The 16,985-nt window shown below is 37.6% G+C and overlaps 1 protein-coding gene across 3 annotated transcripts in view; it reads right to left on the reverse strand.

The window, feature by feature from the left end:
* Window positions 1-1,531: 1,531 nt before the first annotated feature.
* Window positions 1,532-16,985, reverse strand: part of CFAP97 (cilia and flagella associated protein 97) — a gene marked incomplete at its 5' end in the record, with an annotated part of 30,937 nt that continues 15,483 nt past the window's right edge. For all 3 annotated transcript variants that reach the window (XM_080344118.1, XM_080344119.1, XM_080344117.1), the window contains 3 exons: window positions 1,532-3,472; window positions 4,172-4,322; window positions 12,454-12,716. In XM_080344118.1, the coding sequence (XP_080200244.1) occupies window positions 3,345-3,472; window positions 4,172-4,322; window positions 12,454-12,716 (542 nt within the window). In that variant the 3' untranslated portion in view covers window positions 1,532-3,344. The remainder of the gene's footprint in view (window positions 3,473-4,171; window positions 4,323-12,453; window positions 12,717-16,985) is intronic.

Raw genomic sequence — 16,985 nt, forward strand, 5'->3', positions numbered from 1 at the left:
TGAAACAGGATGACCTCACCATAATTTCAGTCCTGGAAGATGGCTCCACATACAGCTCTATAGTTCTGTATTTCCTCATTCATCAGGTGACATGTTTCATCCACTACTTTGCTCAAAACTTTGAACAGGTAAACACCACAAAGACATACGCCACATACCTGGTTCATAAGCTTTACCACTTCGGTACCAAAGGAGCCTTTTCTTCTCCCTCACCACTCGGCTTGTTGATATGTCACTGTGTATTCATCACTGCCTACATATGACAGTCACGACTGCATAGCTAGAAGTCTTGATATAAATCACTGCGATCACCTCCATCACACTGATGTGCAGACTGTGCTCCAGGGAAAACCACTAGCTTTCATCTGCCATGTGACTCACTGAGCTCCTCACATCGGGAAGGCACAAGTTATTTTTGTCTATTGACCATAGAGAACAAGGAAGAGCACTGGGATAAAAAAAAATGTTATTGGTCATCTGCTAGAATGAAGTGTCTCAGGCTCTTTACAGGGGTTTATCTTGAAACTCCTTAGATGACAATCAGGAAAATACAGTCCAATGTAAAGTCTACAAGCATCATGGAAGACATACAAATCCAGCCAGCCATTTGATTTATGACAATCAAACCCTCATCTGAGGGGCAGGATGACAGAAGAGATACCTCAGGATCTTCAGTAAAGACTGCAAGCAATCTGACAGAAGACAGGTTCTGGCACAGCAGAGTCTATGCATATCAGATGAGGAATGGCCTTGTGTGATTCTTCCAAATTAGCTTGAGTCTCTTTGGTTCGCTAGAGTTAAGACTGAGTTCTGAAGGATTCAGTGGTCTGCTTGGGAAATGCCCTTCACATGTCACCTACCCAGACAGGGATGCATCATCGCCTCCCGTTCTTCTCAATGATGTGAGGCCTTCTGTAAGACCTTCAGTATTGTAGAAAGACTACACAGCAGGACCCTATCCTGGAAGAAATCAAGACCACAATGAGGCAGGAACACTTAGAGCAAAAACATGACAGAGGCATCACACTCCATTTCTCATAGTAGTGAGATCAATACACCAGTACTGTCCCATAAACTGGTAATTCTGTCACTTCAAAAGGAAGACTGGCCCCCACCTGAAACTGTGTATCAGACCACTGTGGCAGGTCAATTTAAGGAGGAAGCAAAGCAGCTTGCACTCTTTCTAAGAAATCTTCTGGAGAAAGGTTGTGGGTTTTGGTTTTTTTGTTGTTGTTTTTTTTTAAATAAAAAAAGGTAGAAGAGAACAATTAAGTGGCAGCTTACAAAAAAGACAGAAAACAAGTTTATTAGAAACAGGATTTCTTGCTATAAACACCTAGATGAGATTATCTAACTTAATGAAGACGTGTCAACACAGCTTATTAAAAAAAAAAAAAATAAAGAGTCACTAACAGGTAAAGTGTATTAATGAATAAACTGATTTTTTTGCATTGTCCTCCACTACATATAGTACAAAATGCTTCTCCCATGACCTCTCCTTTGCACTTTAATACCAATTATTAAATTCTGAAAGAAGCCACTGCAATGACAAACAATTAATGTTAAATATTTTATTTCTTATGATTTACAAAAATGACATAGAAAACTGACAGTCTTTCATACCAAAGTTAAATAAGATGAAACAATTAAAAGAAATCAATTTCATTAATCCCTTCACAGAAAAAAATATCATATGAACATTCAAAAGTATTTAAACTGTGACCCAAATATTCACATTCAAAGACAAAAATCTTTAAATAGTAAATAACTTCAATTAGCACAATAGTACAAATAAATACAGCAGCACTATGCAAAAAATCCCTTACAGTCCCTATCCATGAAAAATAATTGCAACAAAAATCTGTTTGCCACAATGCTGCTCAAAGTTAAAAGTTCAAATACCGTCAAACAGCGAAATTTGATCTGCAGGTCACCAGGTGCAGAAGCTCTGCCAAACTATCACACAGGACCAAGTAGAAAGTTTGTTACAATGCAGAATACCTGAAAGCCTAAGCCCTCATGCAAGCATGAGCAAAGAATAATAAACTTCCCTTTTCACAGGGCTAAGACCCAGCATTACTGAATATAACTTTTCTTTATGCATAATACAAAGAGATTTCCCATATCTCTCCTGAAAAGCAGCTGGGGAAGCAAGCAGGGTTCCCGCAATATCCATGGATATTGGCATCACAATTTATGCTCTTCATAAAGACTACAGTCCTACAAAATAAACTCACTCAAAGTTTGCCTTTATGTATAGAAATAAAACACATCACCTACTATTTGTGATTACCAATTCCATTAAATTTTGTTCCCCTTCTAAATGGATGTTGTTACTGAAGCTTATGTGACACTACAACACACATTTGGTATGAACATGATATTAAGAAACAGGTTAAAAAACATAACAAGATGTTCTGTTTTCTACTGTCTTTTTTTTTTTAAAATACTGGTTAGTAGTTGCTCTCAAAATCTGATGTTCAGGTTTCCTGCAGCTCAAGTTTATATTTGCCCACTGAGAAAGGCAAGAATCTACAGAAGCAGGGCCATGAAATATTTTCCTTGCTTAGTATTCTCTAGTCTGAGAAGTAACTAAAACTTACTCTTGTTTAGAGTCAATCTGAAACTCTTGTTCAGCTTCAGTCTTTACTGCTGTTCAAACAGCTTCTGATGCTTTTTTCCTACACAAGGTCCCAATACAACTTCCAAATTTCTTTTAAATCTGGAAGAGAAACAGCCTTGAATATAAACCAAATGTTCAACACCTGGAGTGCGAGAGTGGCAGAACAGCATCTTCTGCAGCTTCAGTATTCAAGCTAACCATGCACAATAAACAATCTGCTTTTCACCCCTTCGTGCTGCTGTAAATACAGATTCTTTCAGTCATAACAACATGACCCACAAAGTTCAGAAGGCTCACCTAGAACCAGGATGAAAAGCAAGGACGATCTAGGAATTAACCATATGCTTATGAGTATACTGCAATATTTTAAAATATTATTTTAAAGATTTCCTTTATATCTTGCATTTACAGCCTAGCAATTCTGTCCTTCCATGTTATGGATACAAATTCCGGTTACAATTTGAGAATAAAATAATAATTATCAATTTCTATTTACCTTGTCCATTTAAATACTTCCTTCTCTTTCATAAGTTCTTCCTGTCATGGAATACACTGACGAAAGTGGAAGCATTCACTTAAAACCATTTTCTAAGCAATTATATCAACTGCAATGCATTTTAATCACTGAATAATGCAGAAAATACTTTTGCACATAGAATTTACAAACGCACTAAAACCAGAAGTCTGAGGATCATCTCAGAATACAGAGCAAAGAACACACTTACAACCAAGCAGCACGAACATTAGTGGGTTTAGGTCTCTGTAATGCCCCACTGGCTGAATCAGACACAGGTTTTTCATTCCTCTGGCTCATTGTACTTGGTACAGCAGATGCTCTTGAAGTGCCTCCTGTTCACACACACACACACACAACAAAAGAGGAATAAGAATGCTTATGCTCAGTACAACAGAAAATTTCATGCTATTTTACTACTGCAACACTCATTACCATAGTTTTCTATAAAAAATAAACCCAACCACAATATGCTGAATACAACACAAAATGTTATGAGTTGTTTGTAAACAATCAGAACAAAGAACTGAAGACTATGCCATACTGCTGAGGTTTTGTAACCTGACACATTTGGATCTATGGGGACCCGTGACCCGCTTTCGAATGTTTCTCTTAGAAATTGTGTGAGTAATAAGGCTACTATCAGTATATTCACATTTTCTGAATGAGAATTTGAACCTTTTTTTGTGGTTTTGTGTGTTGTTTTTTCTTTTCCTTCTCTTCTCCTTTCAATAAAGGGTACTCACAAAATTGGAAATATTTCTATATAACAGTGATTTGTCTGACCTTCTTGGAAAACATGATTAACAAGATAATTTATTAGAAATTTAGGATGGTAAATGATTCATATGGTCATAATACTTCTGGTATGATAAGAAAAATCACTTCAATGATTTCTGTGAGATAAATGACCAAGGGAAGACAGAGAAAGGAACTTATTTGTTATTCTTAGCAGTAAGTGCCTTACAATTTTGAATTCTAAAATATAAACACATGCAAAAAAATGCAAGAATCTACAGCTTCAAAGTTCTTACTTGAAGGACTAATCTGGCTGAAAGCAGATTTTCCTCTTCTTACAGATGGTGAAGAACTTAGGTAACTCATCTGGCGCTGATAGTCCATCAATTGTTCAGAACGCCTCATACCAGCTGTTGGTTTCACTGCTTCCAGTCTTTTCAGGAAAGCCTTAGTATCAAATAAAAATATCATCAAGAAAGAGAAAGAACGAACAAGAAGCTACAAACAAACATTCACAGTTTTTATTTGACCTGCAAAAACCCCCCAAATTTTTAGCATTGTACAACATGAACTGCTCCACTGGTGACCAGCATAGGCTATTCTGCTCACATTCAATTCTTTTCTCAGTGCTATAATACAACACAAATAGTAAGTATCCCTTACCTATTATCAGTTCTATGCTGAGTACAGCCTTAGTAACCCATAGTTCTCTGTACTTTGGCAGCTTGAAACAACACATCTGTTTGGCAATAGTAAAGGTGGTGGGAACATGGACTGCATTCTCCTAATCCTACCTTTGGTTATTCCTCTCTTCTAAATTTTTGGGAGGGTGAAAATTCGGTTGTTTGTGTTTGGTGTGGGGTTTTTTGTTTGGTTGGTTTGTTGTTTGGTTTTTGTTTTTTGTTTGTGGGCTTGTTTGTTTTTATCTCTCCTTGGCAAACAGACCATTTCATAGTGCTCAACAGGATCCCCTGAGAGAACTACTGACCTCAGTTGTCTGAATTAACATAAAAAGGAAAGCACAAATATTCTCTGGACACTATTTGCTTTATCCATAATGTAATTTTCAGAAATTCTAGTTGAAATTGTTATAGATAGAGAACCTGATGACAGGAAAAATTTCAAAGTACTCAGCTACATACAACTCCCAATTAACAATTTCACATTTTTAATATATCTTGCTCCCAGTGCCTGCCTTGCATAGATCTATACATTCCCTCTCCTAACTAATTTCAATTCATTTGATCATCTACAAACATTTGGCAATGACACAACCATTGCTGGTCAGGGTTATGACATGCATCCTACCAATGAAAGACAAAGCAAACTGTGATTACTCAAGTCTCCAAAGTACTAAAAATACCTCTGTTAATAAGAATGTATTGTCTAGATGCATAGTTACATGGTAGAAATCAAGAATCTGTTTGTACAGCCATTAAACTGCACTTTGTACGAAACATTCTTCCTCATTCTCAATTAGGTATTGATTTTTACTTATGTATTTATTTTTAAGAATAAAAAAAATTGCAGAAAAGTGACTTGGGAAATAGTATAGGATTCAGAGGATGTCAGTTGTCATTGTCTAGCTGTAATAGGAATCTACAAACTCCTGGTAGTTTATGCATAGGCACTAGAAACCCGCACAGAGTGCACAAGAGAGAAAGGACAAGTGATTTTGGCTCAGACACAATATGTCACAAGCGCTTGCATCAAGTGCCAGTCCGTTCATCGTCAAGTGGAAATACCTAAGTAAGCAAAAGTCAAAGGAAGGACTTCAGCTAGAAATAGCTCTTCGCTAAAGCCAGTTGCAGAACATGAAATGGTAGACTTGTCTCTAAATGTTACATCCAACATTTTACTCACAACTTCATCTGCATCTCTTAACACAACCACACACATTTAGACTTGCACAGATCACTTTTTTACCTTCAATGTTAAAAATGGAAGCTCTTAATACATTCAGTTCAATCACAAATGGATCGGGTACATTGTAGAAGTGACTTCCTTATGAAAGTCGAGCGTGTTTCAAGTCCGCATTCCAACTGTAACAGCCTCACATTATTTTTATACCTTAACAATGCAGTAATTTCAAGCTTGGTTCTGAACATACAATATTTACATAGGCCCACTTTATTGTAGCCTAAATACGATTCTCTGCTTTTATGCCTGTATTTTGACAAGTATCAAGTCCCCATGACTAAAGCAAGAAAAGAGGCCTCTCTCAGTACTAGAACATTACCTTTTGAACAGGTTAACACTGGACTTGATACAGCCCTGAGCAAAGCAAAGAGCAGATCCAGATTCTGTGGTGCAGAACTGTTCTAAGAAAAGCTCTTCTAGTGAATGAGATAACAGCTCCTGCAGTTCCCTTGCCCTCTGGTGTACCAAGGGCACACTAACTTGCACGCTATTAGCAGTTGCGAATTTTGCAGTTTGGAGATCAGGCTGCTGCATTACAGAAAGGAACTCAGCAACACATTGAAATGGCAGCCCTGACCTACTACATCTGTAATCCAGAAATAATCCAATTCTTATGTTTTTATTACCAACCCTACAATCTTGAAGTCCTTAACTAACAAACTACCTTGTACAACAGTACAAGTACCTTGAACAAATGTTCTTTTTCAGTTATACATATAAATCTACTAATTCTTTCATTGTGTTCTTCTTTTGAGAGATGGACTGAAGAACACTGTCACTTTCCTTGTTCTTTTGAAGTGCTAAATCTCTGGAGCCTTAATCCTGCACCACTAAGGAAGTAGAAATTTTGTCATTGATCTTAATGACCAAAGAATCAGACCATAGAACATAATCCAAGTCTTCAGAACCAAATATATATTCTCCCTCGGATTTAAGTAATTAAAAAAAAAGAAAAAAGAAAGTAACAGACATTAACGGCAGGAATGTAATTAGCTGCTCTAAATTGCATTGTAGGTCCTCAGAGCTCTGTCATATCATTGATGACATCCCAGCTTGGCAAAAGCCTCCCAAGGCTTCTATTTCCTCCATCTTCTTTTACATATTATAGCACTGAGTTCACAATAAGAGAATAATAATATAAGAAAAGAAAGAAAAAACAGAAAGTATTCCTGCATGATTACATTCTAAGAATAGGATAATATTTTCTAAATCTAGGCATCCGGATGTAGATTAGCATCTATAAAGACACCAAAATACATATTGTCAATGACAGAAGAAAATTTCAGATTGCCAACAACTGGAGAACAAAGGAACCCAACCTTGTATCAAAAGATCCCTGCTATACAGTGGGCCATGATAAATGCTGCTAATGTACCTTTAGGCATATCAGGACACTACTAAAGCTAATTCTAATGCTGTCAGAAAAAAGGAAGGAGAAAAAAGAATCAGTACACACTTTTCTGCAGTTATGTTGGAAAGGAAAGAAAAAAAAATAACCAACACTGAAAATGCAGCACTCCTAAATTGAGTTCAGAGAGAAGGTAAAACAACTTTACTTTTCTTGTTTTACTTCGCCTTTTAAATGCACTAAGGCTTCAGTTTCACCTCCTTTGAATCCTAACCAGCTGACTAGTGTGCCTTGACAGCTGTTCAAATTTATTTATATTATGCCTCCTCTAATGTCACTGATGTTAGTGACCACACTGTCCCTTTGCAGAGTCCAGGTGGGGGAGGGGAAAGAAGATAACAGTGCATTCAAGGACAGCTTTCGCTTCTTAGCAGTACAAGTATTTGTAATTTTCTTGAACTGCCAGTTGCATTAATTAGCTCTAACCTGACAAATTCTAATTTAAGTTCTTGAATCTACAGAGAAGTCTTTTTAACTGAACAGCTATCAAGTTTACGTGCGGCTGGCATTATCACAAAGAAAGCACACTAAGATTACAAAAATGAAAACAAAAAAACAATCCCCCCCCCAAATTGAGCAGTGTGCAAAATAAACATAACTTTCCTTAAACCTGCCAATTAGTCAATCTTTATTATCATTACCACAGCAGTGTTCAGGAATCTTGAGTCTGAGTCAGGAATCAGCAGACCACAAAAAATCTGACCACAAAGGGCCTATATATCCTACATACTATGATCACAGAATTGCACTATATTTGCACTGTACTGCAGTATATTATATTCTAAGCCAGGCACATCTGTGTGCCAGTCCCACATCCTGACAGCTTCCCCTGATGAAAAGACCATGGAAACCTTTATTTTTTGCACTGCACTTTGTAATCTCAGGAACTACCAATACTTTGTTTTTAGCCTTGGTATACAATGACTTTGAACCCAGTAAGTGAAAGTATCTTATAAAACTGTGTGTTTTTGTTTCTAAGGAGCTATCAACACAACATGAACATTTCTGAGCTAAGATGACCCAGAAGACTACATTCTCTTTCACAGCTGCATTCCCTACAGCTTTTTCCTCCAGACCAAGACCAGTAAGGCCAAACAACCTTGGCATCCTTTCTACAACCATTTAAGTATGCAGCAGCTGAGGACTGATGCTTTCAGACTTGGGGGTGGTCCTTGGGGACAGGACAAGGGAAGGCAAAGGAAAAGCAGAGTGCAAGACACTGAGGAAGGAAAGTACCAGGTGCCCAGGCACAGCCCTGATGGACTAGTGCCTTCCCCATCCTGTTCCTTTCTGTGCCTAGAAGTTCTCCCCCTGGTTGCAGCACAAAGGGATGGCAGGGCAGGTGCGGTGCAGCCCAGGGCTGAAGGCTGCAGCTCCAGGTAAGGTCCATTCTTTGTATGTGATGGCAGCCCATTAGGGGGATGGCTGGAGGCATTATCCCTCCCTTGCCCTTTTCTCCCCATCCAATTACCACAGCCCATCAGCACCATTAAATCAAGAGGAGACAAATGAATATACACTAATCAGTACTCTCATTTCTCAAGGAGGTTAGGGTTTTCCAGCAAAACAAAGGGAGCCCAGACTGCAAGAGAAGGGAACCAGTTTGGCTGAAGGATCTCTGTGCTGCTAGAGGCCACGATGACCAGAGCAAGCAGTGAGGAGAAGCATTAATGACATCTGCAGCACACACATCTATGGGAACCAAGCAGGTAAAAAGAAAAAGACAGCCTTTGCAGAGAAACAAAGTGATTTTTAAAATTTGTGTGGGAGGGTGACTATACTGGAACTGGGACCAGAGTTGGATCTGTTGGGGCTTAGGGTACATCTTGAAGGAGTATGAGGTGGGGGAATGAACCACAATGTGCTGTGAGTCATAAGAGGAAGGGGTAGGAAGAACACACCGGGATGCATAGAAAGACCAAATATCCACAGAAAAGGAGAATATCCTCATCCCCTTCGATCTAAGGTTTGATAGCTGCCCTCCTAGACCTGCTCAGATCTTCCAGTGTACTTCCAGTGTGAACTCAAAAGGTCACTTACTCCCTAGGAACTTGGCTGAACACAACAGCTTAGCTCACTAAGGTCATCTAACACCTAAATCCTAGTCAATTAAGAAAAAATGACAAGGAAAAAAAAAACCAACCAAACAAAAAACAAAACAAAACCAACCAAACAAAAAATAACCAAACAAATCCCGAAAAAATACAAACACCCACCCACCCAAATCCCAACGAACAGATATGAACTATTTCTAAGTTTAGAGGAAATGACTAAAAAATAGTGTACTGGCTGCAAATCTGTATTTCAGGGTCCCCAAATAATTACCTGTATGTACCCGTATAGATTTTTGCATTGTACAATAAAGCATTAAACAGTGTATAGTGTCCAGTCTATAAAGTTGGGTACCTTATACTGGCAGAAATAATGATTAATATTTCAACATAGAGACACATACATGCAGACATGGGAAAAAAGTAACAGATCAGTCACACTTATGTTCCTTTCCACTGGAGAGGAGATGGGGCTGGAAGTATCTTCAGACACAAGGACAGAATGTTTTCTGAATCAGCAGCATCCTCTATTGGCAAGAGACACACTCTGCTCTTGCTGGCTCAGATAAGCAATCAAACATGAGTTCCACATGTCACGGTCAAAAGCAGCAAATTCTTACAGCGATTTAAACAGCGACACATTTTGCTAATTGTACTTCTTCCATGAATTGCTAATTGCTATCTTATAACTACTGTTCTTCGGAGCAATGCACCATTTTATTCCATCACGGCTCTTTGTAGTCTGTGAGAGAAAGAGATATTCCCTGTACTTCCTTGCACTCTCTCACAAAGCTGGAGAGCACCAAAGTGCTTAATTCTTCTTTAGTCTCCTAATATTTTAATTACTTGCCCTGCTTCACCTTCAGTGCCACATGACCACACCAGAAATTTAGCTTTCTGATAACAGTAAATACAGACATTACTCCAAGAATGTTCTAGCAGAACAAGTGAAAGTTTTCCCTAGACAAGGTGTGAACTTCAGAACAAGAAATTATAAAAGCTATAATCCAATGGGAAAAAAAAAAAAAAAAAATCTCTGCATCAAATTTCTTTGACCTCCTGCACAGGCTGCTATTGTAGATTTGTATTATTGATTTATTTATAAAACCCTGCATCCTTCTCCAACAAAGATTTCGCAAAAGTGTATCAAGCAGCACATCCTGCACGCAGTACCTCAGGCCTTATATAAGAAAAAAACTCCTGCCAAGTAACAGAAGAAAGACTGATAAGGAAGCTCCATGGAATTCCAGCTCCTCAATCTACAATGGTAAATAAAGCTGCTGACCAGAAGAAAACAAAGTTCATAAAGCACATACTTTTAGCTGTATAAAACAAAAAACCCTCATCAATGGGCAGGGTAGGTCAGCTCTTTCATTTACAGTCTCAGAGAAACGCATGTCATACTTGTAATCCCAAAAGGAAGTGCTAGAAAAATCAATGTTACAATTCTAGGTGCACAAACACTTCAAACAGAATAGAAAAGTAAACAGAATTGCTCAAAAATGATAGAAATGTTAAACAAAATGTAAGACCTGTACTGATGAATCACTCCTCTGAAAGAGGAGCAGAATATATCATCCTGAATTTGGGGAAAAGAATAAATCAAATGTTTTTATAGCCTAAAATAGCATGATGTGCTAACATAAGTGGTAAGAAATTATTCTAATGTCAAACACATCTACTCATGTTGCTGATGACAACAACTAAAGCATAAATTAATAAGGAAATGAAGGATATTATTACTCAGACTGCAAGCAACCACCATTTATCTCTAACATGTACTAAACCAGCAATGTGTGAAATGACTATATGTGTTTAGGTTTGCTGAATTTTTGATTCAAAACTTGCAAAGGCAAGGCATTCTTAGACAAAATATTGCAATATATCAAAAGAGACAAGGTTTGTGGCTTTGAGTAAACAAGTGTATTGTAAAATATCATACACATTAATATTACAGTAATTGTCTATTGTTCTATGTAGAACAGCATATTACTATTAGATTGGATGTGACTGTGACACAGCACTTCTTCCCCACAGCCTAAGAATACACTCCTATTATCAACGTCCACATGGAAGTGCAAGTCCCACTTTCAACGTTTTAAATAAACAAGAAACAACAACAAAACCCACAACACATGAAGAAAGCCCTGCTACCAACCTAAAACCACCAAAGCCTAAAAACATTTCTTCCCTAAACAATGAGAAGTATCACACAAGCATAACAAGTATGTATGCCAAATTCTTTCAGTGTGTGAAGTAGAACGTTCTTTTAGTTAACTGCAGTTTAGTGAAGCTGGGGAGAATGGTTCCTACTTCATAAAGTTAACAATCAGAATGTCTGAGAGCTGGAAGATCTAAAAGCCAACAGATTTTCCTGAATAGGTCCCTTAGACTTCCTACACATCAAATCTATATCTATCTGTATAAAAGCAAATGGCAACCCATGCTTACTTAGAAGAAAAAAGGTGAATAAATTACTTCCACTATAAATTTTTGAAATATTTTAACTACATTTGATCTCATTTTCAAACACACTAATGAACAATTAGAATATACGAAAATGTCATTATATGTATTATAATTCAATCACTAAAAATCTTATTCAAACCAGGATTATTTTTTTATGTGACAACTCTATCAATATCATTATAAATGAGTCTGAATTTCTGTTTTCTACTAAAGTTATTGCCATTGCCGTTACATTCAAACACTGTGACAAGCAGAGTGCTACAAATATTGAAAGAGATGGATAACTATAAAATGGGTCAAAAACCAAAACTGATATTCACATTGTATCCTCTGTATTTCAAATATAATGGGTTTGATGCTATCATACTGATTGCTGTATTTTTTTGCAAACCTGTTCTTGAGACTAGTATTGTGTGAAGCAGGATTAATAGAGTTAAAGTGCTCATAACTTTGGATAGCGGTCTAACAACAATGGCTGTTCCTCTTACACTGAATGATACTAAAGTAAACTCACAGAAAGTAAAACCTATTTTCATCTGAAAAAAAAAATTATTCCCCCCCACAACCCACAAACCATTATGCAAATAGCACAGTAAAGGAAATGCATTGCAGACTTACTGCAGTAAAGCTCCAAGTGCTGCCTTACCAGTTTTGTAAGTTTTTATCAGTACTTCATCTGACAACACAGTCCTTCTCAATTTACTGATCCAAATCAGTTCTCAAAACTTACCAGGTTTTCTCTTTCAATTCTTTGCTGCTCTTTTTGCCTGTTGAGGGCAGTGTGGTACAATTTAGGAGGCGGTACAGCTGACTTCTTCAATGCAGTGGTACTCCTCGGCTTTGCAGACTGTCTGGACAGTTCTTTTAGCAACCTTTGGTTTTCCCGATCAATCTGTCTTACTTCTTCATTAGTGAAAGAATAATTTTTTCTTGTTCCTTTAGATGGCTGATCGATGGTTAGTTTTTTTTCTTTTTTCTCCAACTGTAGGAAAGCTTCACAATGGCAAAAAGTAAAATGCTCAGATTAAAAGAAATTTTAAAAGACAATTACAAAACCTTGCATTCTGTTATTAGGATTTATTTACAGACCTTCAAAACAAAGGTACATTTCACATCCCCCCATCTGAATTTCAGGTTTATGCATTTCAAAATTTTTCAGGGATACTCAGTTGTCCTCAGTACATTGATCTTACACAAGTTTCACCAGCAAAATTAAGTCTAATTTTGGCTTGGTTAAAGCCCATCTGCTTGTTTCCCACTAGGAATCCCTCTCCTCCCATTTATGACCATTAATCCAGAAGAAATGAACAGATGCAGTGAACAACTGAGCAATACAAGAGAATCAGCTATATGCACACAGACACTTTGTAAGCATTTGTGTAGAATATATCTGTTATTTAGAAATCAGAATATAAATCACCCTCATGTCCACAGTCATTTCTTCTGCATGGTCGGTATTCCTGATCCTCCCTTGGACTCCGACCGCCCTTGATCTCTACCTTTACCAGTATGCTTGCCCAGCTTCTACATTGATACAATATGCTCAGACTTCCATCCTCAAATACTTTTACTGTAGTTACCATGGTACCAGCAATCAGCATAAGCAATTATATATCTATACATGCTACCATTACACAGCATGAAGGCTACATCAAACATAATCATTACCACAGTGGTATAATCTGTAGCACCAATAAAAGCAGAGAAGTTTTCCAAGCAACACAAAACACAGCTTCAGGAAGCCAGGACTAGAAATAACTTATAGAAGCAAGAATTAAAACAAAAATTAGTATTTAGATGTTTGCATGTGGCAAGAGATTTAAAGTGTGCTCCAAAGATACCTAAACTATCTGCCTCAGCTGAACAGCAGAACAGAAATGCTGTTTCAGATAGAAAACTAACACTGGGGAAGCATGACTCAGAGAAACAAAATGCATTTCCTCAAGTGATTTTGTTGATCTTTTGCTCCTGAAGCAATCCTACATCCCATTGGTGCAGGAATTCCAAAGGGAAAGATGAAAATTCAGTTTAATGGATGAAGAGAAATGAGTGAGCATATAGAACAGAAGAAAAAGTCACTGGGGCCTGGCAATCTAGAACAGTGAAAGAAAAACAGCAAATTAAACCGGATATGAGGTTTCAAGACAAAATAACAAAGAACACACACTTGAAAATGCACAAGTAAGACAGACTCTCACAATTGTAAGATAAGATAACTGGAAAATTTCACTCTTAGCCAGAGCAAGCTATGCTTATTACAGTTCCAGTGGAGCTTTGCTCTTGACCTATTTCTGAGTCTTTGCTTTCTAAAGCTCTGCAGCAGATCTTCTGGCAACTGTTTTAAGAGCTTTGCTGTCATGGCATTACCCCAAACGACTGCATTATCTATGGTACCGGAGTGGCAGCACCAGGTTAGATCAAAGATTTTTGGAATTGAGACACACACCAGGAAGCCTTACTCAAGCCATTCCCCACATTCCTCCAATATCACAATGCTCCCAGAAATCCGCCCCCCCAACCCCCCGCCCCAACTTCCACCCCTAAAAGCTCCAAAAAAGCAAAACAAGCATCCAAAGCAGGAGCTCTGAGAAAAGCAGAAATAAAGAAAAACAAGCATGCAGTAATATTTCTGCAGCAAACACTTCTACATTAGCAATTTTTTGGTGGGGGATGTCTGAGGCAGCCTTTAATAGCTTAAAAACCTCAAAGAATGACGAGCTTATTCTTACTTCAAAATAAAATGAAACAAAATCTTTCTTGCAGTATCTTAACTGTGTTTATTCCAAAACTGATGCAAGCAAATCTTGCTACTGTTTTTGAGAAACAGTATCTAAAAGTCAAAATCCAAACAGCTAATAAATGTCAACATTCCTCTGGAAATTAGTAAGCTTCCACCATCACAACACTTGTCAATATAAGCAAGAACTGCCACCAGCAGCTCTGTGAGGTTGTTCACACTAGCAAATACTGGTCTACTTTGTCAAGAAAAGTTGCAAATCACCTCAAAACCAAGACACAATGCAAAATACCACAGGATCAAGTGTGCCAACAGGTTAATGAAGTATAAATGTATTGAAAAGCATCTTTACAGTTTAGTAAGTCACCCTAAGGGGAAAGCTAGTACAGCCAGGAACACCATTTGAGGAGACAAACCTAGGATGAGACTCATCTGGATATACCTACAAACGACAAAAAGAAATACACAGAAAATAACTAGAGTCACACAATTCACATGGTAACATCAAGCTGCTGTGTAATTCTCAGTAAAAATAATATGTCCTTATGGGAAAATGCAAAACCAGCACTGCAGAACACAGTTAGAAGAAAGTGATTTGAACAACCATCTGAGGAAGATATTTATTATGTATCACCTTACATAATTGATAATCATATTATTATGAAGCTATGAAAGGTATTTTCAACTTTTGCCTTACATCCATAGCATCACAAAAGTTAAACAAGACTGCATATCATATACAAGAGTGAAAATCAGATTGTGGCAAAGAACAGTTGTTCAGCCGAAGTCTTGACCCAGCTTTGTGGCACAAATGCTCTTGGTGATGCAGTCTCTTACAAGAGGCATTTCAGCTTCTGAATAACTCTCAGTGCAAATTCCAAACCACTCTTTTTTTTTTTTTTCTGTGAAATGTGTGAACTAGTAAAATTCCATTTAAAGCAACAGCATTTTGAATGAGGACATTTTTAATTAGAAACACAAGTTTCCTGTCTTCGCTGGTACGTGATTGTTTTAAAGCTGATTATATACTTTGGCGGAGAGTGAATACTCTTCAGATGCAGCTACCAGTTGTGATTAAAAAACCCCTAAAAATAACAACCAACAACAACCAAACCAAAACCACACACACACAAAACACCACACACAAGACCAGAGCAATGGCACGGAACAAACACCTTTCCCTTTCCTCTCAATGCTGGTCAGGAAGGATTTTAGAAATGCTGCTTCAGGAGCCCTGCAGCAGTGCTCAACAAGCACTGGGTCACTCCAATCTCTCATGGGCAGTGGTGTGGAACTTCTGCAGCATTAAACATCGCTTGTATTTTACCAGAAGCTCTGGTAGCCAGTGTAAATATATATCTGTGTACATTTCCACGCATTGCTCTACTGAAAACTACTACTTATATACGTAAATATGACAAAGTTTTACTAACTTTACTCTCACCTTACAGTTTCTTCAATCACAGCCCCCCAATATAGAGAAGTGTGTGTTGTTTTTTTTTTTCCATTCATCTCTTCTTTCTTCCTCCCTTCCTTAATCTCTCATAAATCTTTTTTCTTTCAATATATTTTTTTTCTACAGTACCTCATCCACACCTTTTATCACCTCACCACAAAGACAGGCTTTCCCACCTGTGGCAGGCAGAGGAGACTCCAGACCATTTTCACTGAAGAATGTTGTCCATTCTCAGCCTCATTAGTATTTATTATTTATAATAAATAAATTATTTATATTTACTAATTGTAGAAACTGACCTTACTATTGCCAACAGCTTTCTAATGAATTTTGAAGTTAAGGGCTTGCTAACAGTCATAGTATCAAGTGTATCACAACTCAAAAGAAACATATTGATAAAGCAGAAGCGCTAAGCCCATCGTGAAGGTTCTGCTGTGAAGTTATTCAGTGAATCTTGAGCAGAAGATGGCCAAACCCCAGTAACTATTCCCTCGATACTTTGTCGAATTAGAAGATTGATGAATTTTTGCAACAGAAGTTCAGACCAAATACAACACGAGCAGCAGCAGCAGGTTTTCAAGGGGATGTGGGAAAAAGATCAGTCTAAAACTCTAGTTCCTCACTAGCTTTTTCAGTTCCTCAACTACCTTTTTATAGTTAGCCTTCCGTATGACCTAAGGAAGAACCACACTTGAAATTTCACAAGTAGCTCTTTGCAGCAACAATGCTGCAACACACCAATGCATTGAATCAGATAACACATTAAGAGTAGTTGTTTTACAGTTCTTCAAGCCCATATGTTAATAAATTACAGTTGCGTTCTTTCTAGTTAAGATCTATGTTAAGGAAGAATTTAAGCTGCAAAGACCACTTCAAAACTAACCATAACTGACTGAAGTGTAGCCATAGACAACCTCTTTTAAATCACAGCAAATACAACATTAATCTCCTTAGGAACAGCATGACAGGAGAGTTGAAAACTTTAGTAAAAAAAAAAAGCAACAAAATGGATGCTGTGCCACTTATGGAAAGAGAATCACTAATAATAGAGTTCAGAGCTTGTTCCTAA

This window comes from Nesoenas mayeri (genome assembly GCF_963082525.1).
Source record: "Nesoenas mayeri genome assembly, chromosome: 4".
NCBI lineage: Eukaryota > Metazoa > Chordata > Aves > Columbiformes > Columbidae > Nesoenas > Nesoenas mayeri.